The sequence below is a fragment of the Musa acuminata genome, chromosome BXJ1-4, assembly GCF_036884655.1.
Source record: "Musa acuminata AAA Group cultivar baxijiao chromosome BXJ1-4, Cavendish_Baxijiao_AAA, whole genome shotgun sequence".
In the NCBI taxonomy this organism is placed as follows: domain Eukaryota; kingdom Viridiplantae; phylum Streptophyta; class Magnoliopsida; order Zingiberales; family Musaceae; genus Musa; species Musa acuminata.
Window position 1 is genome coordinate 7,103,607 of NC_088330.1, and position 27,993 is coordinate 7,131,599.

The window sequence follows — 27,993 nt, forward strand, 5'->3', positions numbered from 1 at the left end:
CTAAATGTCCCACCAGCCGGATATATATATATATATATATATATATATATATATATATATATGAAGGCATATGTAATAAGTTATAACGTCTACTCAAGTAAAAATGGAAGGAATCAAATATGATCTTGAGGTGGTTTGGATGGAAGATAATGTGAAAATAGATTCTTACAAGGATAGAAGCGTATCAATCTTAAATATTATCAAAGAGGAAAAAAAATAAATCAAATTAAAATTATTAGTTTATCCTTTAGAACAGATAAATAAGTTTATCCTTTCTAATTAATGCAGGAATTTAGTGACCGATTCGATGCGAAGGCACAGATTCAGTGGACACAAGAAAAATGCAGCACGCAGTGCACTGAGTTTGTCGAATCCGAATCTCGACGAACGGGTAAAAGAGCGAAAACAAAAAATATTGGATGTGCAGATGGGGATTCAATTTGGTACCCAAAGCGCCTGGAGAGATGCGTTCTGTTCCTCTCTCTCTCTCTCTCTCTCTCTCACACGCACCCCTCTTCTTCCTCCGTGATCTGTACGTTCCGGAACGCAAGCAAGCAAGCAAGCAAGCAGGCGACTGCATCAACAGTTTAGTAGGTCGTATCACGTGGTAGAGGCACGTGAGAGAGGAGACGGGATGACACAAGAAGAGGGGGAGGGGCTGTGCTTTTGCTTGTCTTCATCCATAAAGCGTCTCTCCTGAGATGCGTGCAAAAACATGATGAATGGGCAGTCTGGCACCACAGCTATTTTTAATACAAGTGAGCACGGCTTGTACTGGCATCGATACTAACGCACGAGCATCCGAATCACGTTGGAGATACATAAAAGATGACAAAAGCTTGAAGAACCTTTGACCAGATTAAGGCAGGAGAAAGGGTCGATGATCTGAAACCCGGGCATCACGAGTCGTTGATGCAACCCCACACGTACCCCCGATCTCTGCGGGACCCCCGCTAGCATGAGAATCTGTGCTGGGCTCCGGTTGGCCAAACTTGGTTTTGCTGTTGGTCGCCCTACAGCAGACCAGGGCTCAATTTAGGACTCGGGAGCAAAAGCTGGCATGCTTGTTTTCTAATGGAAGGGCCACATGGGAGAGGGGAAGCAGCACTGACTCGAAAGCACGCAACACCACGAGGGTGGATGGTCAGCATCGCCCATTCGAGGAAGAAAAATTGGACGACTCCTTGGCGATGGATGCTACATCAGCATACAGGTGATTGTGGCCATCGCCTTTTAGGCAAAAACGTACGTGAACCAAGAGATGCAACGAACGGGAAGGTTAATGGGGGTTGGAAGCAGGTCGATGCGAGAAAGGGAATGCAGAGAGCAGTGGTTCCACCACCATTGCTGAGTGTAGTAGAGAAGAAAATTTCACTTTGTATGTACAAAGAACATTGGCCTAATGCGTATGAGACCGAAAAGAAGCATAACAAACTTATATGGTACATTCCATGACGAAACCACACGGAAAATTTGTGTCCAACCATCACTGCACTGCACTGCACTGCACCGCACCGCAGTGGTGCGAAGGCCAGAACTGAAATGCTCTTAACATTTTTCTTCTTTGCTTTCCTCCTTCAAGCTCATGTCCACCTCGGCGAAGGCGTCATCCACGGAAGCGGCGGCGGCGGCGGCGGCGGCGGAGGCGTTCGAGTCCACCATCGACCCCGCTTGTATCTCCTTGAACATGGCCATCACCTTCAGCATCGTCGGTCGCCGCAAAGGCCTCTCGTCGAGGCAGGCACATGCAATCTTGAGGTGCTCCAACAGCTCCAGCTCGACGGCCGCACCCTCCTTCAATAGCTCCGGGTCGAAGACGTCGCTTATCCTCACCTTGGAGTGCTGCTTCACCCACCCCACCAGGTTATTGTCCCCAAAGTCCGACGAATCCGTCGGCGACCTCCCGGTGAGAAGCTCCAGCAAGACCACACCGTAGCTGTACACGTCGCCTTTGGTGGTGCACCTGAAGCTCTGGTAGTACTCCGGCGGCACGTAGCCCGGCGTGCCCGCCAGTGTCGACACGCTCAAATGTGTGTCCACCGTACTCATGAGCCGGGCCATCCCGAAATCCGAGACCCTTGCCTCCAAGTCCTCGTCCAGAAGCACATTGCTGGACTTCATATCCCTGTGGATGATGTGCGGGATGCAGTTGTGATGCAGGAACGCCAAACCCCTGGCTGCTCCCACCGCAATCTTCCTCCGCGCTGCCCAATTCAATCTTAGTCCCGCCTTCCTCCTCTCGTGCAACACGTCTTCCAGACTGCCGTACTTCATGTACTCGTATACCAAAAGCCGTTCCTCCCCAACCTTGCAGTAGCCCAACAGAGGAACCAGGTTGCGGTGCTTGACCTTTCCTATGGTTTCCATCTCGGCGGTGAACTCACGATCACCCTGTCCGCTGACATGAATCAATTTCTTTATGGCGACGACGCTTCCGTCCCTCAGCTGCGCTTTGTAGACATCACCGAATCCACCCGAACCGATCTTGCTGTCATCGTGGAACCCGTTTGTGGCTTCGATGAGGTCTGCTAAAGTAAGCTTCATGAGCGGCTTCTCGAATGTGGCGAGATTGATTACTAAGGTCTCCTTGGTGACGGTCAGCTTCCAATTAGAGATGCCGGCACCGGAGTAAGAACGGCTGTCGATGTAGAAATCCCTGGAGTTGTTGCTGTTACCTTTGCCGTTCCTCTGCTTCTTTCTCTTCTCCACTGCAACTATGACCAGGCCAAAAATGCAAAACACGAAGACGAAAACTCCCATCGCGATGCTTCCGGTAAGATAGGCTTGTCGACGATGGGTTTTCTGATGTTGGTTGCCGGAGTCAGCACCGGTGTTGCCTTCGCAGGAGGGGAGAGGGAAGCCACAGAGGCCTGAATTGTTCTCGTACCGGTAACGTGGGAAAGTCGCCAGCTGACCCAATTCCGGTATCGACCCGTTCAGCTTGTTATTGGAGAGGTCGATCTCCGACAGCATGGCGAGGCCAGAGAAGGAGGAAGGGATTGGACCCTCCAGAGCATTATGAGAAAGATCCAGCACCGCCACAAACCGCAGGCTCCCTAGCTCCGTGGGGATCAGACCGGATAACAAATTGTGGCCAAGATTGAGGATCATGAGGTAGTACATGTTCCCAATCTCCTTTGCGATCTGGCCGCTCAACTGGTTGTAGGAGAGGTCGAGGAAGATCATGGAGCCATTGTTGTTGAAAGTGTATTGGGTGCTCCCCATGTAAACCCTGGTGAAGTTGCAGATTCGGTGGCTGGGCAATCGGTTGAGGTCCTCCGGCCGAATCCCAGCAAACTCCAGGAGGTTACCCGTGCCACGGCAGTGGCTGCTGATCCCGTCGTTCCGCAGGTACACATACCGCTTGCCGGTGACCAGGCCGACTGCAATGTTTCCGGACTGCTTGGCCAGGGTCGGCGGGATGGACCCGTTGAGCTGATTGCTGTTAAGGTCGAGCCAGATCAAGCTCTTGCAGTCACCGAGCTCCGGCGGGATGGGGCCAGAGAAAGAGTTGTTGCCGAGCTTAAGAATGGCCAGGTTGCGGAGCTGGCCGATCCAAGAGGGGAGGGGGCCGCTCAGCTGGTTGCTCGACAAGGAGATCCAGTTCAGATTGGTGCAGTTGACGAGCTCGGGAGGGATCGCTCCGGTGAGGCCATTGTTGTCCAGAATGAGGTTCTCCAGGGTCCTGATGTTGGATAGCTCGGCGGGGATCTCGCCCTCCAGCGAATTCTGCCACATGATTAGATCGCGAAGGGAGGAAAGCGAGCCCAGACTGGGAGGAATGATTCCGCCGATGTAATTGAGGCTGAGATCGAGGGAGACCAGCTCGGTGCAATTGCTCAGCGATTCCGGAATGACGCCGGTGAGTTGATTGTTCTGCAAGTAGAGCTCCTTCAAGCCGAAGTCAGGGCTCGGGCAAAGCCCCGATGGAATGGGCCCGGTCAGGTGGTTCGAGCTGAGGTCCAGCACCTCGAGGAGCGGCAACTTGGAGATGGAGTCCCCGAGGCTCCCGCTGAAGTTGTTGAAGGCGAGCTCAAGGAACCTAAGGTTAGGCATGGAGGCGAGGGCGCCCGTCGGGAGGTCGCCGGAGAAGTTGTTATTGGAGAGGCTAATGGAGGTCAGCGAAGTGCAAGAAGAGAGGTCGGAGGGGAGGCTACCGGCGAGGTGGTTGGAGGAGAGGTTTAGGTAGAGCAAGCTCGGGCAGCGGCCAAGGGCCCCGACGCCGAGCTCGCCGGAGAGGCCGGTAGCCGAGAGGTCCAGATGTTGAAGAGCAGAGCAGTTGGTGATCTCCGGGAACCTCCCGCCGTTGATTCGGTTGCCGATCAAGTCGATATGGCGGAGACCGCCGAGGCTAGAGAACAGCCACCGAAGTTCGTCCTGCCGGGAGATCTTGTTGAAGGAGAGGTCAAGGGTTTCAAGCTTGAACCCCACAGCGGCAGCTCCACCGGCAGGATGATTCCCGACGGAGTTGCCGGAGAGATTGAGCGACTTCAACCCTGAGCAAACCTCGGCAAGGGCGTGGACGTCGGCAAGGGAACCAAGGAGCATGTTTCCGGAAAGGTCGAGCTCGGAGAGCAGTCCCCCGCAGCGAGCTTCGCCGGCAGCGGCGAGGGTTCCCGTGAGGTTAACGGCGTGGAGGGTGAGGCTCTGCAGGCTCCCTAAGGCCAGAAGCGAAGAAGAGACGGAGTGGAAGTCGGTGTTGAGGGGTATTCCCCGGAGCGCGACGGCGACGACGTGACCGCCGGCGTCGCAGCTGACGCCGGCGAACGAGCATGGGGATAGGTCGCCGCGGCTCCAGCTGGGGAGGATCTGGGGGTTGGAGATGGAGGCCTTGAAGGCGATCAGGAGGTCCAAGTCGCCAGCTTCGCTGGATCCGGAGGCGGACAAGAACGAGAGGAGGAACAGGAGGAGGGTGGAGGAGGAGGCGAAGACGCATCGGGGGAGCTTTGTTGTCATGGCGGTTGCTAGGACTTGCTGCTGCTGCTTCTTCTTCTTCTTCATGGGATGAAGCGAGCGGAGGAGAGGGTTAGGGAACCGCAGAGAGAGAAAGGAAGCAAAGGGAGGCGAGTGGAAAAGGATGGGAGTGAGGAAGAGAGCGACTCATTTAACAATGACACAATTAGGGAGAAGGGTGGGGTGGGGAGAGACTGCGGAGAGGGAGGGAGGGAGGAGAGGGTAGAGGGTTCAGCCCAACAGCTGGGGGTCACATGGCGTGTGCCCCTCCCCATCTTTACCTACAGCTAGTTTCCTATTAATTTATCGTCTCATCATCTCCTTAATTAATCGCTTGCGTCTTGTAAGCGTTGCAATGAATCCCCGCCATGTACGTGGGGAAGGTCAGCCCTCCAGGAATGGCTTACGCTAAAAAGCTCCATGTAGTATGAAGAAGAAACAAGTCTTCTGTTCTTCTGCCGTTTTAGGTTTGTTGTATTTTTTTTTCCTTTTATTCTCTTCTTATTTCTACGTATTGATTCCACGTTCACGTACGTCATGGGTGTACTTCCTCCAAAAAATATGATGTACGACTTATCTAATTATCGAAGCCTGATTGGCAAAACACTCACCAAGGGTCGATGCAAAGGGATGCTGGCTATGGGGGCCACGGTGATCCCCCAGTTGACTTCTACTGTGGCAGGCCAAAAAAATACCCACTCAATTTTTTTTCTTCTTTAAAATAGCTCAAACTGAATTTAATTAACGCGACATTACTTAATCTATCAGGATGTGGTAAATTTCGAATGGAATATTTCGATTAGGATGATTAACTTTAAATCATACAAGTGTTTCTAAATGTATCGTAGAAGTAAGTGATTGCATCTGCTTATCACGAACACATGTTTAAATGTTTGATGACGAGTGGGTTGTGCAGTGCAATTACCGAATCACCCCTGGTCTTGAGACCAGGCGCAGGAGAGAGGGAAGGAGGGGTCATGTGTTTCCTGTTCCGTCGGACGATACTACCCCAGGGGCCCGGGTGAAGTGGTGGGGGGGGGGGCAGATTGGTAATTTTGAGAAAGGCAACATCTGGGGGTGGGATAACAATTACATGATTACCGATGTGAAAGGCAATATCGGAGTGGGAAAGGCTACGTGACGACGGACACGCACATGTGGAAAGGAACGTCGTGGGCGGCAGCGACTAAGAAAGAAGGAAACCAACTCGCAGCCCTAATAAATCTGGACGGGTCACCCACCAATAATAACGAACAAAAATATAAGAATGAAAAGAAAGGGTGGAGGGCGCGGTCAAACGGGAGAGGAACAATGCGTTAAATATTTACTACTATTTATCTTCATTTCTCTTATTTTTATTCTCGCCTGGGTTGGGTTGAGTTGAGTTGAGTTGGGTCGGGTCGAAAACAAGGACGGGCGTGGGTGGTCCAACATGTGGGTGGTACGTGCGGATGTCCGCGTAGCGTGACCGTACCGCGACATGGGGAGGACCTGCGTTCTCGTTTTTCCTCTCAACCGGAACGGATCGGATGTCCACAGCCGTGGGATGCAGTCAGGGAAGAGGTCGGGCGTGACTAAAGACAAGGAGGGGCGACCTGATTCCACCACCACCACCACCATCATCATCATCATCATCGTCCCGCCGTTGCCTCCTCTCGGGGGCGGAGACTGGCACACGTGCGGACGCGAGGGTTGTGGATAGGACGCAATTATTGGTGGGGGTGGTGGGTGGAAGCAGACGCAGACAAAAGGGGAGGAGAGGGGAGAGTCCCGTGTGGGCGCTCCCTCCCCCACGCTTACATTGTAATGATGGCCGACGTCACACGGGGGGTCCCCACGGCTGGCTGCCTCTCCCATCACGTATGACATTATTTAGGAACGAAAGGCAGGAGATTAGGGATTGGTTGATGCGGGAGAACGTGGGGGCTCCTCCGCCTTTTCGGCCGTGTCATGCGCAAATCAACAAGAAGATTAAAGCAGGAGATAACATTAGCTAGCCAAGTCTAGGGCACTACTTTAGATTATGACTAAATAGATTGCAATTGAATCAATCATCGACTGAATTCATATCCGATTCTAATACTGACAGGGCTGGTTTCCACCATGTCTATTTTGTTCGTTCACGTAATTTTATCATCCAGAATACACGGGTTTGTATTGATATTCATTTATGTTATGAAAAAAAAAAGGTTGATTATGATAATTTTTATCATCCAGTCAGATTTCGATTTAGGTTCTTTACATCATCTTACACTTAATCCACTCCAGTTTTATCTAAAGGAATGTCGGATCAAATCCAATCCATTCGGTAGCACTTCTTTCGTTGCGTGGCCTCCACTCTCGTCTCCTCCAACTTAAAACAGTACCAATAACTAACACAGTATAACGTAAACTCAGGCTGATTTTTAATGCAAACAGCGAAATTAATTTGTAAAATATATGCCACATCTAACTATAATGGTCGATTGGATAGCGGTAGACTTGATGCTTTCAGTTGCATCGACTGAATTCCTGAGAATTTGTCAAACAAATAGACTCTCTACCGTAAAACCAAAGGAGTGTGAAGGACATTGGAGAGGGAGGGAGAATTTTCAGGCACTTGGGAGAACCAGCAATACGTCTAATGCCAGTGATAGATGAACTATTTAGGCACTAAGGCTGTTCCTAACAGAGTAAGGGAAATAAAGTAAATAAGGTTGGATATTTCCGTGTTCACATGAACTCCTGGACACAAACTCTCTGAGCACCTTTCTCGACCTATAGAAAAGTTGCAGAAACCCTAACACCACCACATCAATTTAAATTTCTGTTTAGGTCACCTAATCCGTAAAAAAATAAAAATGTATAGATATAGATTTTAACTGATGCAGCTCTATTTTCCATTTCTTCAGTTGTTTGTGATTTTGACCATAAAGAAAAATAAATTGAATCCAACCAAGATGAGTTTAAGTAGAGAGACTTGGCTCTGTCAAGCACAATATGTTCATCATGATTTCCAAGAGAGTAGGAAATCACATGCATTTTTTTCTAGCCCTTGGTCTATATGGTAGTGAGTAGCAACAACCTAACCAAGACAGGTTTCTATATGAATTAGAAAAGAATATGATAAATAAATGAAAGAAATGATAGAGAATAGTTGGCACAAAATGGAATTAGACACTCAAAAACGATTTGCATGCAGCCTATGAACTACTAAATTTGTCGTCCTTAACAATTACAAGATAGCTTATATGCCTGGATTAACAACTTGCACCTCACTTTTTCATCACCGCAACATGACTCTTCAACCTGAAAAGCCTATTCATATCACCAAGTAGAAGATCTATGTTACTTTCTAACCAAGTTTACAATAGATCATATATAATTGAACCACCATCAGAATCCTCACTCAAGGAAAGAAAACTATGCAAGTTTTAACTTTACTAGGTAACCATGAAGTACCAGAAATAACAAGAGCAGAGCACAAATATAAAACCATGGAATAAAACTATGCAAGTTTTAACTTTTTTGTACATGCTACAGGTATATGCATGGTCTAACTTGGAAAAAGCTAGCACAACCATCAGTCATAATAACAGGGAATGCAGTAAGATATTGGGCATCTAACTAATATTACAGAACACACTGCAGATCACAAGAAGTAACTGAGAATTACAGGGCATACCTCCAATTGAGCTGCTTTTGATCCATAGTTGTTGTTGTTTTTCTGAGACCCAATCTTTCTATTTTTTTGTGATTTTATAAGGACAAATACTGGAGAATCTTGAACTGATCTGCCTCTTCAGTCCCTATCATCCAGATATATATCTTTATGTTGACAACAATTGTACAAGACCAAATGTGTCTTATCCAAATATTTCTTATCCAATGAGAGTTTAAAGTTCATAATGACCTCCAACAGACAAAAAAAGAAAGGAAGAGCTTCTACCATCAGAATTTTTTAACTGTACCTTCAGAGATTTTCACATGATTAGGCATGCAATGGCTGATTGTTAAAATCCACATATGCTGCACCTGTGCTGCAGTGAACTACAACTTATAACATACTCCATTTGATTAAAAATATCATGCCCAAAAGTATTAAAAAAAAAAATCTATACTCTCATTTCTTAAGAACATTACTGACCTTTTTCATGATTACTTTTGGGTCTCTCTACGGAGACTTCTTTGGGCACAAATGTATAGTTTAATCAATAGAAGCTGAGAGTTTGTATAGTTTATCAAATGTATCTCCTTCATGAAGCAGTGAATTAGCCCACATGCTGCATCACAAAAAAGGTTAAAGCAACGGAGTGACTGGCACCAGCTGAACTTGGGAAAACAACCAATTTCTTCCAAATTCACTTGGATGAACAATAAATGCAAGCAGAAACTTATTTTCTGCCTTTCTGAAAAGATAGATAGCTTCTACACTTTCCTCTTTCTGTGCAACAAAATCGTCATCTCATTTTCTCCATACACAATTATAAATGAGATCCTCTGTATCCTTGCACTGCTGACCCTTCACCTCCAGTTTGAATCATCTACTTCACAAAGTTGGAATATTAGGGACTAAGACTGGATGACTCAGTTTCCATCGCATATAGTTACCTTGCCATGCTTCTTGTTACAGCTCCATATTCCCATCGCTGTAGCATAAAGCCAAAATAATTCTGAACCCAAGCAGAATCAGTGACTCTGGTACATATGCGATCACTGAATTATCCTGTTGCATCTGCCTAATATGGCTCTCTTATTCAAACTGGAATGCATAGTATATTTCCACTTGCACCATCCGATGATCGGTTGACTGGCTTGAAATAATCCATTCTTTCATCCAGCTCGCTTGGTCGATGTACTTTTTTGGCATATGCATTATCAGTGGAGTTTGGTAGTAACACTCTGCTTTCTAAGATATCTTCAATCATATCTGAAGAATTATCGTGTATCCTGTACTTTGTATGTTCATTGTCCAAATGTGGAAGGGCAGAATTTTGATACATTTCACATGTAGCAAATGCACTCAGGTAGGGATTTACCAAACATTCGTAAGAATAGGTACCTTTCTTTACCTTTTCCAGTTTATACAGTCCAAAAGCTTTAAGATTCTTTCCTCTAACAATGGCATCCTCCAGACACCCAGTGAACACATAATCTGGCATCCCCTCTTCTCTTACTGACATACCATCAGTAACCTCCCTGAAATTATGGGTCTTTTCAGATTCTGCATACGCTCCAACTAATGCATTTCCCATGTCAACATCTGAATCCAGACCCATCTTCACTATGGAGGCATGTATTTGTCTTCCAAGATCAATTGCTGCAGAATCAGTACAGCTCCTTAGAATTTTGCCAAAGGACACTGGCTTCACATGCAAACCACTTTGCTGCATCTGAAATAACACTTGGTGTGCTGCAGTGCTTCCTCTATTTTCTACATAACCAAGCACTAAAATCGCATATGAATAAGCATTCCAACTTTTCATATTGTAAAAGAATTTGCAAGCACTGGCCATGCACCCACATTTGACATAAAGGTTTATAAGAGCATTTCCAGTGACAACATCTGAGAAAAATCCGCTCTTGGCTATACAACAATGAATTTGCTCACCCACCCTCCTCAACTGCATATCTGCACAAGCACTAAGAATAGTAGAATAGCTGAACTGATCAGGAACAAACCCCAAGCGATGCTCCCTTACAAAAAGGTCAATAGCTTTTTCTGGTTGAAAGTTCCAGCAGTACCCAGCAAGCATGACATTTATCAGAATTAGACTTTGTGGCAAGGATATGCAGGAGAAAAGCCTAACAGCACTGTTGATGTTGCCACATTTAGCATACATGTTGATCATAGATGCACTTGTAAAAACGGAAAGTTCAAATCCAAGCTTTAGAGCCAGACAATGAATCTGCTTGCCCTTGTCTACATCTCGAAGGCCAGTGCAGGCATTAACAACTGTTACCACAGAATGCTGGTCCAAAAGAATTCCGCTTGTCCTAAAAGCACAGAAAACCTCAATAGCTTCTGCAAACTGCAAGTTCTGAATGAGGCCTGCGATAATTGCAGTCCATGAGACAACATCATGTATTCGCATGCTATTGAACGTTATATGCGCATTCACCATGTCGCCAAACTTGACGTACATTGAAATTAAAGAATTGCCCACTGGAAGACAAGACAGGTGTCCGGATTTCAAGAAATTTGCATGGATCTGGGTGCCATCCTCCTTGCAAGAGCACAGGTTAAGAATAGCAACCAAGGCTCCTTCATTAAGACTCAAGTTCAAGTTAAGAAGTTCCTCTGCTAGCTTCACGGCCTCTTCTCTGTAACCATGTAAATGGTATCCCGAAATTAGTAAGGAATACAAAGTTGCATCTGGCTTTCTAATCTTTCTACGAAGCTTGTGAATGTAATCCACTTCCCCGAGCACCGTGAGCAACTTGACAAGCTCAGCTACCACAAAGCTGTCAGCATCCTTACCAACTTTTATGGAGTAAACATGAAGGTTCCGGCAAAGCTCCAAAATTTGCAGAGCTGATGCGGCAGCTGTCACAACTCTCAAGGTCACTAAGTCCATAACAAACCCAACACGACACATGTCCCTGCAGAGCTCCAGTGCATGAATAAGGAATCCATTCAAAAAATAGCCCGAAATCATAGCATTCCAAGCAACTGGGGTCTTCACCGGAATTTCATAGAACACCTTCAATGCATCATCCAAATCCCCACATTTAGCATACACACCAACAAGCCCGACCTCCACAAACCTATCAAGCCCTAATCCCCTCTTGATGACCACTCCATGGACGAGGACGCCCATTTCGAGAATTCCAGATGCCGAGCATGCATTCAGAACCGAAGATATCACGAAATGGTTGGGACACCAACCGGCCCTCTGCATCAGCCGGAACGCACCGTAGGCCTCTAAAATGCAGCCACAACGCACGAAGCCAGAGATGAGGGTGCACCAAGAGATCAAATCTCTTTCGGTCATTCCATCAAACAGTTTGGCGGAACAGCCCATCAGCCCAACTTTTGCGTACATATCCATCAAGACATTGCACAAGAGAAGATCCGAGTCGAATCCGCGTGTAATCAAACGAGCATGAAGCGAGCTCACCATGCGATGATCCCCGGATCGCAGGCATTTCCTGAGCGAATTGACGTAGCCTTTGACATGGAAGTCGCCGCGGAAGACGTGATCGAGAGGAGCCAGTATCTCTAACAAGTCGGCTATGCGACCAGCGCTGCTGCAAATGGGCTTAGAGGAGTGGGTGGGATAGAGGGAAGAGGTTGGAGTGGCAGATCGGAGGTGATGGGCGGGGTTGACGAGGAGGAGGATGGAAGAGGATCTCCTGAACATAACAATGAAAACAATGGAGGAGGTCGAAGTTGGGCGTGGAGTGGTGTTGGGGGCGGAGATGGGCATGGTGGGGTGGGGGCCGCCGCCGCCGCTGCAGGTGCGGAGGGTGGCGGCGCGAGCGAGGGTTCAATCAAACTGGGCCGCCATCGACACCATGTTTCGTCCGATGGAAGAGGGAAGCATGTTTGAGATTCGTGCGGCTGTGGAATGGTTTCGTTTGTTTTGGGTCCGTCTCTTGGGAGGGAGTCACTCGTCCCGACCGAGCCATTGTGTCGTTGGCGGAACGTGGCACTCGGACGCGATCCAACACGACACCACAGCCAGATCAATCGGGCACGGCCCAAATTGGACGGCCCAGATCAATCTTGTACGACTCTGCATGCCCGAGGAGCCAATGATGTAACAGAACTATATCGTTGCCCGTTCCAATCCATTTACTGTAACGATATTAAACCCCTAAATATAAACCGGAATGAATTATTATTTCTCGTCCAATTGCTTATCTTTTCAGTATTTTTTTCCTTCTATCTGCCTTTTTATCTCTCTCTCTCTCTCTCTCTCTCTCTCTCTCTACTCAAGTCTTTTCTGACCTTATATTGCTAACCAATTTTATTCCTCTAACAATGCTGTCCTTTTTTCTCGTTGTGTTACTGTTGGATGAACTATTTATTATATGATATTTAACTTTCTTTTTGTCAAAATGATGAAAACGAGATTTAATCCAAAAATTTTACTATCGATAGTGAAGATTCTAATCAACCTATGTAGCTAGTCGATATGAACTAAATTAATTTAACTATATTTTAAAGCATCAAGCTAAAATATATCGGATGTGATTTTGAATCTCAAAAGTTGGTATTGAGTAATTTATCTTGAATTGATTTATTCTTTTTTATCTTATTATTTACGATTGAAATTTATTCTCATTTACGTTAAATTTTATTTATTTTGATCTCTCTCTTTTTTTTACATTATTTTTTATGTGACATATAATTTTGATTTATTTTATATATTTTAAAAAATAAATTTAAATTAGCATACAATGTGATTAGTGTATCTTTAGTATTGGATGAGAGTGATCAAGATTAGAGACATGAGTGGTGATAGGGGTAAAAACAAATTGGACGTAACACACCCGATTTGACGTAATACACCCCGACGTCAGTCACCCCTGGACGGCGCACTGCCCCAGGGGGCGAGCATTAACACCAACGTAATGTGCACCCTCGCTCACCGTACCCAGACGACCTCCTCGTCTGACCCCGCATGACCGGACGAGGCAGGGGAAGGCGTCGGCTAAGGTTCGCCATACCCTGCGGCGGCTCGGCCTCCCACGCAACGCCCATGATGACGACAGACGTAATCGGGTGTACGGCCCTGCCCCGGCAGGATGGCGCATCAGGTAACATCAAACTTACCTATAAATACCCTAGGGCTTCAAGCGAGCCAAGCAGGCACACAGAAGCACGACTTCACCCAAAAACTCCTCTCCCAATCACTGACTTAATCATCGGAGGGGTCGGGCCGAACTGCCGACCCGACCTTTGTGCAGGTACTCGACTGAAGCTGACCCTACTCGGCGTCGCGGAACTTTCCAGCCAGACCCCCTGCAGCGGCCGCCACGAGATCCCAAGGGGAGCCACGTCTAATCCTAGCCATTCGGAGCCCTGAACCAACCGCGTCGACCCCGAGGTCACGGCTAAAAAAGTTACTTACCGTAACAGATTGGCGCTAGAAGGAGGGTCGTCCGAATGTCAAGCGATCAGCGAATCCACTTTGGTGAGCCCTCGGCTGCTGGGCTCCCCACCCCAGGGGGACACCCCCCGCATTAGGAATCCCGTGACGAACACCCCGCAGCGGCGTTGGAACGTTACTGGCAACTGTTCAATAATCCAGGCTTGTCGCCTCCCGACAGCGCACCCGCCGGCCCACCGCCGGTGTCACCCGAGGCCTTTCACGACCTCGCTCATCAAGTCTGGGCTCTGACGAGCATGGTCCAGACTATCATCCCGATCGTCTCCCAACGAGCTCCTCCGCATGCGACCCGGTCTTCGCAGCAGCAGGAGACCCTCATCCAGACTCACGTACCGCTTCTCGAGCTCCCTGGCTCGCCTCGAAACCCGATAACTCGGCCCGGGAGCCGAGAAGCAGAAGATACGGCGAGCCGCCCCGAGCACGAGGCTCCGTCTGCCGACTCTACAAGTGCCCTACGAGCTCAGTTGCGCCTCGTCAGTCAAAGACTTGACGAAGTACAACAGGAAGTCCGTAAGTCGAAAGGAGAGCTCGGGGTAGACGGACAGCAAAGATCCCTGTTCACCCCCGAGATCCAAGATCAGGCAATCCCGTCACACTTCCGCCTCCCCTCGCTGGACGCGTATGACGGTGCCGCTGACCCAGCGGACCACGTGGCCGCTTTTCGTGCCCAGATGGCGCTATACGGGACTTCCGACGCCTTGATGTGCAGGGCATTCCCAGCAACCCTGCGGGGGCCAGCCCGCGCGTGGTATAGCAGTTTGAAGGCTGGAACCGTCGCCTCCTTCGACCAACTCGCCAAAGATTTCGAGCTTAACTTCCTGGCTTACGCTTGACCAAAACCGTCCATGGCATTACTCCTCAGACTCAACCAAATGGAGGACGAGCCCCTCTCCCATTTTGTGAACCGCTTTACGACGCAAATTCGCGGGCTGTCGGATGCTCACCCCTCTCTATTGATGCAGGTATTTATGACAGGCCTACGGCCTTCCAGGTTCTTCTTGTCTCTCGTGGAACGACCCCTCGCCGCGGTCCCCGAAATGCTTCAGCGTGCTGGCCAGTTCATCGTCGCGGAGACATGGATGACTGGGAAGCGGGAGGAGCACAAAAAAGTCAAGTCGGAGCCCCCCCCGACAGCAACAACCCACCACGTCCCATCGTAAGTTAGACAGATCCGACCCAAGGCCTCCTCTCCCCGCCTTGAATTCGTCACGAACGGAAATATTTTTCCATGAGAAGGGGAAGGGACTAGTCAAGGAGCCCCACCCAATGAGGAACCCGCGAGAGCTCGCGGACCGTTCAAAATACTGCCGCTTCCATCGGCAACAAGGGCACGACACTAAACAGTGCCGTGAGCTAAAAAGGCAAATCGAGGAGCTCATCCGCCGAGGGCATCTCGGCCACTACCTTCTGCCGGACAAAGAGCTATCACCTCGCCCGGAGGGCCCCGTCGAGAGACACATCGACGTAATCGCTGGCAGCCCCGCATCGGGGGGGGCTCAATGTCGGGAAGAAAGGCGTACGGCCGAGCTGCTCCAGACGTAACCTCTGGACACAGGCCCAAGCCCGAAATCACCTTCCTGACCGGGGTATCCGAGCAACCCGAACACGACGACGGCCTTGTGATATCGGCTAGGGTGGCCAACGCGCAGGTAAGAAGGATCATGGTCGACACTGGAAACTCGGCCGATATACTCTACTTCGACGCCTTCCAGAAGCTCGGCTTGGCCAGGGAGAATATGAGGCCAATGAGTTCAGCGCTCATCGGATTCACAGGAGATTCGATATCACCTCTGGGGGCTATTAGTCTGCCCTTAACCCTAGGGGTCCCGCCGAGGTCGAAGACGGTAATGACCACCTTTTTGGTGGTCGACCTTCCCACTGCTTACAATGCCATACTCGGACGGTCGACCCTCAACAAGGTCAGAGCCGTCGTCTCGACCTACTACCAAACCATCAAGTTCCCGACTCACGCTGGGGTCGGAGAAGTTACGGGAAGCCCCGAGAGTCCAGGCGGTGCTACCTGACCGCCGTTTCACTACACAAGAGGACCAGGATCGAGCCGCCGCTGGAAGATTCGCGGGAAACAAAAAAGCCGGCCCCTCATCCCGAGCCGAGGGGGTCCACCGTGGATATACCATTACAAGAAGCCCGGCCTGACCGGACGGTCAAAGTTGGTTCGGAACTACCCGAACAGGAACGAGAGCAGCTCGTCGGCCTCCTGCGAGAAAATGCCGACGTCTTCGCCTTGTCCCCATCTGACATGATGGGCGTCGATCCAGGAGTTGCACAGCACCACCTCAACATCCCACCTGACGCTCGCCCGGTGAAACAAAGACCCAGGCGGCAAGCTCCTGACCGGCAACGTGCCATACGAGAAGAGGTGACCCGTCTCTTAGCGGCAGGCTTCATAGAAGAAGCCAGGTATCCTCAATGGCTGTTCAATGTAGTCCTTGTGAAAAAACACAATGGAAGTTGGAGGATGTGCGTTGACTACACTAGTCTCAACAATGCATGCCCGAAAGACTGCTACCCCCTCCCGAGGATCAACCAGCTGGTCGACGTGACGGCCGGACACGCACGCCTCTCTTTCATGGACGCCTATTCGGGATACAACCAGATCAGGATGACACACGAAGACAGAGAGCATATGACCTTCCTCACCGGTCAAGGGGTGTACTTCTATAAGGTCATGCCGTTCGGATTGAAGAACGCCGGGGCCACATATCAGAGAACGGTGAACAAGATGTTCGCCCATCAGATCGGGAGGAAAATGGAAGTTTACGTGGACGACATGATCATGAAAAGCCAAGAGGGCAGAGCACACATTGCCGACCTGACCAAGGCGTTCGCCATGCTACGCAAGTTCGGTATGCGACTTAACCCCATAAAATGCGCCTTCGGTGTCACCTCCGGGAAATTCCTCGGGTTCATCATACACGAAAGAGGGATTGACGCCAACCCGGAGAAGGTCTAGGCAATCATCGACATGCAGTCACCCCGGACGATCAAAGACCTGCAGCGAATTAACGGAAGGCTTGTTGCCATTTATCGCTTTCTCGCCCGGTCAGGCGATCGCTGCCTCCCCTTCTTCAGGGCACTCAAAAACCCGAAAAGCTTCCAGTGGACGACGGAGTGCGAGGAAGCTTTCTAACAAACGAAATAGCACCTGGCCAACCTCCCCCGACTCGCCTCTGTTTCTCCCGAGGAAAAGCTGGGCCTCTACCTAGCGGCCTCCCCCCATGTAGTCAGTTCCGTCTTGATCAAAGAAAGCTTTGGCGAACAACATCCGATCTACTACGTCAGCCACATCCTGAGCGGACCCGAGGGGCGTTACCCGCCGATAGAGAAACTCGTGCTCGCCCTGATGCTGTCAGCTCGGAAGTTGCGCCCCTACTTCTAGGCCCACCCGGTGGAGGTCATCACCGACCAACCCCTTCGGCAGGTTTTATCTAAATTTGATGTTGCATGACGGCTCCTCAAATGGGCAGTGGAGCTCGGTGAACATGATATAAGATACGTGCCCAGGACCGCCATCAAGGCCCATGCGGTAGCCGACTTCATCACGGAGCTAACTCAGGTGGCAGACGGGGATCTCAAGCAACCTCCCGAGGCTTGGATCCTACACGTGGACGGCTCGGCCAACTCAAAGGGTGCCGGGGCGGGACTAGTTCTGCTTGCCCCCGACGGCCGTTCGTTCGAGCGCTCCCTCCGCTTCGGGTTTAAAGCCACTAACAACGAAGCGGAATACGTGGCGCTCCTAGCAAGACTCAGGTTGGCCCTCGAGATGCAGGTGGCTGCTATACACGTCCTCACTGACTCGCAGCTTGTGGCCGAGCAGCTCAGCGGTGGATACGAGGATTGAGACCCAACCATGGCGAAATACCTGGCACGGGTAAGGGACCTGACTGCTAAGTTCCCTTATTTCACATTGTCCAATGTTCCAAGGGAGGAGAACGAGCGGGCCGATGCGTTGGCTAAACTGGCGTCGAAGCCGACCTACGAAGCACGGCCGGAGGTCGAGGAGCTTCCTGCCCGCGCCATCGAAGTAGCGACTACAGCCCCCGGCAGTGCGCCGATCACATGGGTGCAGGAGCTGCTACGCTTCAAGCGGGATGTGACCCTTCCCCACGACGAAGTTGCGGCTCGGCGTCTGCGTCGTACACACGCGTGGTACATTGAAGAGAGTGGCCAGCTTTATAGGCGGTCCTTCACCTACCCCCTCCTACGATGCTTGAAGCCCGATGAGGCCCAGACGGTCCTGACCGAGATCCACGAGGGAGTCTGCGGAGAACACAGCGGCGGGCGAACTTTGGCACACAAAATACTTCGCCAAGGTTACTACTGGTCGACCATGTGCCGAGACGCGAAAGCTTACGCGCAGCAGTGCGGTTCGTGCCAAGAACATGCTCGCGCACCCCGATAGCCCGCGGTCCCACTTAGCCCCATCGCGTGCGCATGGCCGTTCGCACAGTGGGGGTTGGACCTGCTCGGACCTTTCCCACCAGCTTCGGGGCAGCGAAAGTACATCATCGTGAGAGTGGATTATTTCACGAAGTGGGTCGAGGCCGAGCCGTTGGCGACAATCACAGAGCAACAAATGGAGAAGTTCGTGTGGAGAAACCTGGTGACTCGGTTCGGGTTGCCCAAAACCATCATTACGGATAACGGACCTCAGTTCGTCGGTAGGAGGTTCCGGGAGTTCTGTGCCAGTTATGGCATCCAGCTAAGGTTCAGCTCAGTGGCCCATCCTCAGATGAACGGGTTGGCAGAGGTAACCAATCGGTCCATCTTGGACGGACTCAAAAGAAGGGTGTCCGCAGCCCGATCGGCCTGGACCGACGAACTCCCTAGCGTCCTATTATCACTACGCACCACTCCCAAGACCGCAACCAGAGAGTCCCTGTACAGCCCGACGTTCGGAACCGAAGCTGTCCTACCACCCGTGGTGGCTATCTCCACCCTTCGGACGAGGAGCTACGATGAGGAAGTCTCGAACGAGGGACTTCGAGCCAGCCTCGACATACTCGAGTAGCGGCGCGCTGACGTATACCTGAAGGCCCTCTCTTATAAGAGAGCCGTCGCAAGGGTCTATACAGGAAGGTACGACCCCGACCGATTAAGTTAGGCGACCTGGTCCTCCGAAAGGCCGAGGTCAGTGACCTGACCGGAGCCAGGGGGAAGCTAGCCCCCAAATGGGAAGGACCTTATCGGGTCGTCGAGGTAGTCCGACCGGGTACTTACCGGCTCACGACAATGGACGGTTCTCCCTTGCCGAGAACCTGGAACGTCGGGAACCTTAAGAAGTTTTTCGTATGAAACAAAGAAACCTTTTTCGTTTAGAGAAGAAGAACTTCTTTCCGAAGGAAGAAGCTTTTTGCCTAGGAAAAGAAGAAGGAGACAATAAGACGAAAGGAGAAAAGTTTTTCCTTTTATTGAAGAAAGCAAGCCAACTTACAGGACCCGACTTACAAAAACCGACTAGCAAAACAAAATACAGGACCCTTCTTCATTGTTGGGGCTCCTCCAGGCGATCGTCGAAGGGGACCTCCTCGGGCATGTCTACCCCTTGGTCCTCGGGGTGAGGAGCGAAGGGGTTATCCTCCACCTCGAGACCAGGGTGACGAGCACGGAAACGGGAAGTAGCGATTCGGTATCCATATTCGAAGGATACCCGCCCAGTCCGCGTCAGCCCAAGCTCGAACCCCTCCGATTTCTTGTATGCCTCGAGGAGCTCCTTGTTTTTCGCGGGTCGAAGTCAGGCCTCCTCTGCCAATGCTTCCGAGGCTGCTCTCGCTTCGGCCTTCGCCCCCTCCAGCTTCTTGCTGAGGGCACTCGCCTCCGACTTCAACAGTCGGAGCTCGACCCGCTCCAACCTTATTGTCTTTTGGAGCTCCTCGTTCGCATTTTTCGAGGCCTCGAGCTCCGACAAGAGGCGAGCCGCCTCCGCCTCAGACTCAGCCGGGCGCCTCTCGGCGGCTGCCACGGCCTCTGGACCAGCCCCAGCGCGAACCTCCTCCACCTGGCGGTGGAGCTCGGCATTGCGGTTGATGAGGCCCCCGATGATCCGCCTGGCGTCACGCACCCTGTCCATCAGGGCCGTCGCATAATGAAAGATCTGCGGTAGGAAAGGACGGGTTAAAAAGGGGGTGGCGTTAGGCAAACAAGACTAGCCAAAGCAAGAAGGAAAGTACTTACCCAGATCAAAGATTGGGTGGACTTGTTAAGCAACGCCTCAAAGGGCAGGACATATAAATCCCGAGCCATGTTGGGATGAAGCGCGCCTCGAAGGAACGTCGCGGTGGGGTCCCCTCCGGCCCACACTCTGTCCCCCCGGGACAAACCGCCCCAGCGGGCGACTAGGGGGTTGCTGGGCCTCCCGAGTGGAGCCTCCCCTACCAGTCGCGTCAGGAACGGCTCCCCATCCCCGGCTGGTAGTCGGCACAAGTCATGCACGGAGGTCGGCCGTGGATCCTTCCCAGCCGCACGCCGACTGGGCCCAGCCTCGCCCCGGCGGGGGCCTTCCTTAGCCCCCTTTGAGGGCGTCGCCTTCGCCTTCTTCCGAGGGCGCCCGGCCTCAACCTCCAGAGGCGCATCCTTCGTGCCAGGCTGTGGGTCGGTCAGCAACGCTAGGGGAGGAGCTTGCGGGTCGGCCGGGGGTGCTGAAGGAGGAGCTTGCGGCGCGTCGTTTCTAAGGAGAGACCGGAGGTTCACCATTTCTGCCTCGACCAACCACTCCTCGGTCATGTTCCGGAGGGCCTGGGACCTGGGGAGAATCTCCCTGAGCCTCCCCAGGTCGAGGCTCTCTACTTCGCCCAAACATGGGGTGGTATTGTCGATCGCCCTCGCAGACTAACGAACTCCAAAACCCCAGTCCTGTGCGCGGCTGACGTAAAAGAACCTCCTCTTCCACCCTTTATTATTAGAGGGGGCACCTCCAACTCGGAAGCCCTTCCGGGCAGACAAAAAAATAACCCCCCGAACCCTTGGTGAGGCGATAACAAGAAAGAAAAAGGTGGAGGGTGGGGGCGATATTGGCATAGTGGCATTCCCCCAAAAATACCACCAAGTAATGCCAGGAGTTCGGCGCCACTTGGGATGGCGAAATCCGCCAGAAAGACAAACAGGACACAATGAGGGGGTGCAGGGGGAGGCGCAAACCCGCCTCAAGGGCGTCTAGGGTTAAGGCGAAGCCTTTCGGGACCGGGTCGTACGCCCGTTGTCCCGGTTCAGGCGCACCAAGAACGTAGTCCCCCGGGATACCATAGCGCTCCCGGAGTCCGACCAGTGACGACTCACTCACAGAGGAGTCCTGATCATGCGGCCACATCAAGGCCTCAAGAGCCTGCGCCACCTCCCCGTCAGATGACTCGACAAGGGGCGGAACAGGACTTCCCTCCCTAACTCTGGGGGAATGGATAGAAGAGGAGGAGGGAGAGGACACCATCCTAACTGACCTTAACTGGGGAAGGTGCTACGGGAGAGGAGAGTGACGCTGGAGGCGAGGAGGATGACTGGAAGAAAGACGGCGAGACCGGAAGGAAAAAAACCCAACAGTGAAAGATGGAGGTGAAGCCAGGCGCCCGCTATTTAAAGGGGACGTCCCGCCGGAACCAGCGCCCCTTCGCCTCCCGAGAGTGGGCGGCAGCCCACTCGCACGCGCGCGCAACCGTCGCGTCGTATCGGAAAATACCCAAAGGTGCTCCGCCTTAATGAAGGCCTGACGTGGCGACCCTGCCAAAATGGCAGCATCCGGACGCCTCGAGTCCGGCGCCCTAAGACGTGCGACGGAAGCAATCAACTCCCCCTTAGGAGAGAAATTAAATGCGCTATTTCTTTGATCCCCGTCGCCGTCGAACTGAAGGGAACGCCGCCCGAGGCCACACGTGCGCGGTAACCTGCCTACGTCGTGCTTCTCGGCCCTCAGCTGCACGTCGCCCGAGGCCACACGTGCGCGTAACCCGCCTGCGTCGTGCTCCTCGGCCCTCGGCTGCACGTCGCCTGAGACCACACCTGCGCGGTTACCCGCCTGCGTCGTGCTCCTCGGCCCTCGGCTGCACGCCGCCCGAGACCACACCTGCGCGGTAACCCGCCTGCGTCGTGCTCCTCGGCCCTCGGCTGCATGCCGCCCGAGACCACACTTGCGCGGTAACCCGCCTGCGTCGTGCTCCTAAGCCTTCGGCTACACGCCGCCCGAGACCACACCTGCGCGGTAACCCGCCTGCGTCGTGCTCCTCGGCCCTCGGCTGCATACCGCCCGAGACCAGTAACCCGCCTGCGTCGTGCTTCTCGGCCCTCGACTGCACGCCGCCCGAGACCACACTTGCGCGGTAACCCGCCTACGTCGTGCTCCTCGGCCCTCGGCTACACGCAGCCCGAGACCACACCTACGCGGTAACCCGCCTGTGTCGTGCTCCTCGGCCCTCGGCCGCATGCCGCCCGAGACTGGTAACCCGCCTGCGTCGTGCTCCTCGGCCCTCGGCTACACGTCGCCCGAGATCACACCATCGGCTCCATGACCCCCGAGTTCAACTCTGCCCGACCAACCCACCGACGTCGAGCCCCTCGGATCCGCGTGGCCAACCCACCAGATGGCAGCAGCCATGCATCGGACCCCCTACATGCAAAAACCGACGCATAGCTCCTTTCAGGGGGGGAATATGATAGGGGTAAAAACAAATTGGACGTAACACACCCGATTTGACGTAATACACCCCGACGTCAGCCACCCCTGGACGGCACACTGCCTCAGGGGGCGAGCATTAACACCAACGTAATGTGCACCCTCGCTCACCGTACCTAGACGACCTCCTCGTCTGACCCCGCATGACCGGACGAGGGAGGGGAAGGCATCGGCCAAGCTTCGCCATACCCTGCAGCAGCTCGGCCTCCCACGCAACACCCACGACGACGACAGACGCAATCGGGTGTACGGCCCTGCCCTGGCAGGATGGCACATCAGGTAACATCGAACTTATCTATAAATACCCTCGGGCTTCAAGCGAGCAAGGCAGGCACACAGAAGCACGACTTCACCCAAAAACTCCTCTCCCAATCACTGACTTGATCATTGGAGGGGTCGGGCCGAACCGCCGACCCGACCTTTGTGCAGGTACTCGACCGAAGCTGACCCTACTCGATGTTGCGGAACTTTCCAACCAGACCCCCTGCAGCGGCCGCCACGAGATCCCAAGGGGAGCCGCGTCTGATCCCAGCCATTCGGAGCCCTGAACCAGCTGCGTCGACCCCGAGGTCACGACTAAAAAAGTTACTTACCGTAACAAGTGGATCACTTCTGATCAAGATAAAAAAAACCCATATTGTTCGAGTTGTATTCAACCCCGAGGGAATGTTTGAACATTTGACTATATCAGATTTATTATGCATATAGGATCTGAACAGAATCAAGTTATTCATGCATCATCCATATCACCACTGATAAGGTATGTTTTGCCCTATGGACACGTCACAGCTGATGTCACATGCTGCGTCAGAACTCGTACCCCCAAGACACTATTCGACACACCTGGTCCCGGTAATCCCGATACGACAATGCCCGCACACCAAGCCAGAATCCGTACTAATGTCGTGCTATGTCCACCATGTCAATCCACGTATGACCGACCTTCTCACAATAATATAAAGACCTCTATCACGGTCTCCAAAAAGGGGAGAAAAAAATGGAGACAACTGACTTGCTCATCGGAGGTGCCAAAGTCGGGGATCACCCGACGAAGACCATTTTTGCAGGAAGGAAACCCAACATCGGGAGTCGTGGACCGGCGTCCCGTGGCGAGCCATCAACCAACCCACCCCCTGACTCGAGGTTCTAGTCGGCTCGGACAACCAGCTCTACCGACAGGAGGCTCTCGACATCGACTCGTGGACCAAGCCGTGCTGACTCATCAGCCACGACACATTCGTTCCCCAACAACCACCATCACAATTTATCTGAAATATTAAGCTAAGCAGGGAGAAAGATCTTTTCATTCTAATTATTAATAGCGGAAATTACTAGCACCATGCATACTGCTTGAGTTTCTCTTTGCCATAGCAGAGAAGGAGGAGAAAGAAAAGATGGCGTCCAAAGCAATATAAGCAGGTAGAAGGAGACTGGTCATAACTCATAAGCAAAAGGAAAGGCCAGATCCTTTATTCGGAGGAACCGAGTGCGGCCAGCCCAAACACTTCCTCTCGTTTGCTCTAATCATTCATCAGAGACGGGGAGTTCCGCCGGCGGCACGTTGTGGAGTTTGTTGGTATCGAAAGGGGTGAAAAGAATCTCCTCGGAACACGTGAACCGCGGCTTCACCGGGCACTCGATGATCGTCTTCCCATCCTTGTCCACGCATATGTAGATCTCGTACAGTTGGAACAGTCCCAGCAGTCCCTTGCTGCACCTTATCACAGGCGTTGCTCCAATCCCCTCCGCGATGGCTTTCTCGATGTCGGAAGCACCGTGTATGTACAACAACGACGGCTTAATACCTGCTTCATCAGCAAGGAGAAAGAAAGAAAGGTTGGGTCGGTCGTTCTCCGTTGTTATGTGTCTGGTGTTTCAAGGTTACCTTTCTTGTCTAAGAGCGAGAGCACATCAACCTTCGCTCTGAGGTCCAGTGCCGCTTGGAAGTACTCGGTCTCGTTCATGGGAGAGCAGACACCGTAAGTCTTCCACGACTTCTTCCAGTACACCACGCCGTTGTTGCTCGGACACTTCAGGTTAGCCCAGTACGAGTTCAGGTCGTCGTTCAAGCTCGATAGCTGCAATTCATATATATATGTATCAGACGAAGTTAACTGCTGGTGATGTTGTTTGGCTTATTGGGACATAGGAGAAGAGAGAAGCTAACTAGTTATATACACCTGGTCGATGTCGAAGGGATCACTGTTGCACTTGGTGACGGGCTTCCCGGTGGTGCTGTCGAAAGGCCACAGTCCCCTAACGAAGAAATCGTTCTTGGGCAGGCCCGTTGTTGGACGACAGCAAGCAGACTGTACGCAATACGCTCCCGGCCACTGCGATCGGGCAATCGATGGCAAACGTTAGATGAATCAACATTATCCAGTGAGATAGAAAATTGCAACAGGAGAACGTTAGCGTAGATATAGATGCATCATCGCCATCTAGATTGGTTTTTTATGATTAGGTAAAGCAAGTTATCATCCATAGCTTATGTATTAGCTTCCCTGAGCCATCTTGGACAGAGTTTTCATGGGAGCTAGAGATTGATAGATGGATTAGAGCCATAGGTGGACCATCCGATCAAGCTGAAATTTGTACTTAGGTACAGGAAAATAATGTGGGAGAGATGCACTATACCATCAGGACTAGGTAGTAGAAATCGAAGGTTTTAGCAGCAAGCAAGGGAGAGGCAAAGAGCATGAAGCAGAGGAACGCTAAAGGAACGCGAGTCGCCATATCCTCTTCTTTATTTCCCTAAATGGATCGTCAAGTGATGATGGAGAAGAAGAGCACTTTGGGTTGCTATTTATAGAAGCAGATGTATCCATCTCCCAAACGAGGCGGATAATGATAATTTATAATATCCATATGAGTCAAGAGCATGGCAGGAAACATATATGAACAAATTACGTCCTGCTGGCCTTTTCCCTACCACATTTTAGGGTAGTCGTGTGAGAGTTGTTGTGGTTTCTTCTGTCACAGGTTGAGGTGAGTTTTGATGCAGTGGCTGTGGAGGAAGACTCACCGGTGATCAATTTATCGTGAAAATAACAGGAGGATGTTTCACGAGGAAGAAGAATAAGCGATAGGGGAATCATGCACTGCTATTGTCGGCCACGTGCGTAAAAAACAAGGGTGGGATAAATGCAAATGGGACATACATATTTTGGATTCATGGCAATGAATGCAGGAAACGCAGTCACCAACGTGGCGTCGGTGGAGTGGTCAGCGTCAGGGCAGGGAGAGAACTCGTAAAATAATGGGTGCGTGATTCACACGGCTCCTTTTTTAATTCCAGCTGAAGTCTGCACGGGTGAAGTGATGGAGAGGTGGGCCCGTTGCCTCAAAATCCACGAGTGATTTTAAAAAAGGAATTGACAGAGATTTTCGTTAAACCGTAGCGCATAACGTCGACACGTGCATAATAATCTAAATTTTATATAATATTATAATATTTTTAAAAATTAAAAAATATTATCGAACAATCATTATTCGACTTATGTTATAATATTAAGATAGAATGAAAAAGATAAAAATTATCCACATCGATTTGTGTACGTGAACATTTATCTCAAATTAAATTAAAGTTATTAAAAATAATTAAAGATTACTCCTCAAATAATATTATATAAAATATATTATTCCTTTGTTATTGGATATAAAAACTTATTTTTAACCTAATCAATGAGATATTTTTTATCGTAATTGGACTCATCAACCTTGGATTATTAATTTAGGTGTTGGAGGGATCAACTCGAAAAATTTTTTTCGATATTGATCATCGTGTATATAACATCTTAGATGATCTTTTCAGGAGCTTAGTATTTTTATCTTAGAGATATCTTGTGTTTATAAATTTAAATTATATCGGACTAACTCGAATGTCAATAATATTTTTTCATATGTACTAACCAATCTGTAAATAGATATCTCCCATCAAAACTTATAAAAAAAATTTTCAAACTTATCGATAGACATGTGTTTCACCGACTCTATCGATGTCGCAAAGAAGAGTTATGTTCTCAAGTGCATCTGATCATGCAAAGCAAATAAAATGTTGATATTTTTTTGATGATTCACCTTCAATGCTTAAGATATTATCAAGGAGACTAAAATCCTATGAGTCTTATTGATGAGTGAGTCAAATAGAGATTCACATGCTATCGACCTTTTTGTATGTGTGCTCTCACTGTCCAGTTGATCTCCTATGAAAACGAGACTTCATAGAAGAGGAACCTCTATCGATTGTGCTTTCATGGGGGATGCTTTCCACTCCTTAGTTCCAGTTCGGCATAGTCAAACTAAGTGGTGCCTAAGAGGCAACTAGCAGGGGAGCAGTGCTTATAATAGTGCAAAAGATGATCAACCTTTATTTCGTATGATCTTACCATGTTAAAAGAGTAGAGCACCTCCCGACAACTCAGTTCCGATACCCAATAACAATTCTTCGTTTAGGCTATACATAAATCATAGTTTATTGTCTGACTACAATTTTTTGTGGTCAGGCCAGTGATAACAATGTTCATAGTTTTCAATGAGACCCCAAAATGGCCGGGGGATGATTTAGGGAAGACCGCATGCTATCCAGATGTAATAGTCAAGTTAGGAGTGGCCTTCATCATAGGAGAAAGAAAGTAGAACATTGATTGAAGAGTATGGGAACCAAGAACTCATAAGTTCGATCATTTTTACCCTTAGTTTGGTAAGTCCTATAATCCCACGTCGAGATAATCAGGCTTATTATCTCCTATTGGAACTATAAATAAGGGCCTGAACTTTGAAGTCAGATGCACCACAAGTGGCATCACAAGAAAAACCTAAGTGTTTGCTTTGGGTTTAAGTTTATACTCAGTTAAATAGTTTGGGCTTATAGTTGAGATTTTTCTTATTTAGTATTTTCGGGTGTTTTATGGCATATGAACAACTTCTTAAGGCATTTGTAATAGTCTCTTTTATAATAGTGATTTGCTCATCTTTCATCCGTGGATGTAGGTCAAGGTTAATTGACCGAATCACGTAAATCTGATGTTCTTGTCACTTTTATTCTTTCCGCTTTATTGTCTTTGTCGGGTTGTCAAAATTACCCTTTGGTAAATTTTTTGGGGCTAGCTCTAATAAACTGGTATCAGAGCCTAGTTTCGGATTTTTTGGAAACGATGACAATAACAAAGATTGTTATCGAGAAATTCGACAGAAATATCAACTTTGGCATGTGGCAACTTAAGATGGAGATCATTCTAGTTCAAGACGGAGTTGATTTGG

General features: G+C 50.3%; 3 protein-coding genes across 3 annotated transcripts; all 3 read right to left on the reverse strand.

The window, feature by feature from the left end:
- Positions 1-1,354: 1,354 nt before the first annotated feature.
- Positions 1,355-5,127, reverse strand: LOC135644505 (brassinosteroid LRR receptor kinase BRI1-like). Its single transcript, XM_065162139.1, has one exon. The coding sequence runs from the start codon at positions 4,999-5,001 to the stop codon at positions 1,549-1,551; it is 3,453 nt and encodes a 1,150-aa protein (XP_065018211.1). The 5' UTR covers positions 5,002-5,127; the 3' UTR covers positions 1,355-1,548.
- A 3,285-nt stretch (positions 5,128-8,412) lies between these two features.
- Positions 8,413-12,550, reverse strand: LOC135644510 (pentatricopeptide repeat-containing protein At4g18520, chloroplastic-like). Its single transcript, XM_065162149.1, has 3 exons — positions 9,080-12,550; positions 8,904-8,972; positions 8,413-8,741 (listed from the first exon to the last, which is right to left on the reverse strand). Exon 1 carries the CDS (start codon positions 12,360-12,362, stop codon positions 9,690-9,692), a length of 2,673 nt encoding a protein of 890 aa, XP_065018221.1. The 5' UTR covers positions 12,363-12,550; the 3' UTR covers positions 8,413-8,741; positions 8,904-8,972; positions 9,080-9,689.
- An 11,463-nt stretch (positions 12,551-24,013) lies between these two features.
- On the reverse strand, positions 24,014-25,527 carry LOC135644518 (ribonuclease 3-like). The gene is made up of 4 exons (XM_065162160.1): positions 25,369-25,527; positions 24,912-25,064; positions 24,617-24,809; positions 24,014-24,536 (listed from the first exon to the last, which is right to left on the reverse strand). Exons 1-4 carry the CDS (start codon positions 25,465-25,467, stop codon positions 24,256-24,258), a joined length of 726 nt encoding a protein of 241 aa, XP_065018232.1. The 5' UTR covers positions 25,468-25,527; the 3' UTR covers positions 24,014-24,255.
- Positions 25,528-27,993: the final 2,466 nt, after the last annotated feature.

What these genes read in the sequence shown, in the direction of transcription:
- LOC135644510 (XM_065162149.1), bottom strand. Translation starts at nt 12,362, where the DNA reads ATGCCCATCTCCGCCCCCAACACCACTCCACGCCCAACTTCGACCTCC.
- LOC135644518 (XM_065162160.1), bottom strand. Translation starts at nt 25,467, where the DNA reads ATGGCGACTCGCGTTCCTTTAGCGTTCCTCTGCTTCATGCTCTTTGCC. An exon ending in TCTACTACCTAGTCCTGATG is followed by an intron (nt 25,065 to 25,368) that starts GTATAGTGCATC and finishes GCCCGATCGCAG; the next exon opens with TGGCCGGGAGCGTATTGCGT. An exon ending in ATCCCTTCGACATCGACCAG is followed by an intron (nt 24,810 to 24,911) that starts GTGTATATAACT and finishes TATGAATTGCAG; the next exon opens with CTATCGAGCTTGAACGACGA.
- LOC135644505 (XM_065162139.1), bottom strand. Translation starts at nt 5,001, where the DNA reads ATGAAGAAGAAGAAGAAGCAGCAGCAGCAAGTCCTAGCAACCGCCATG.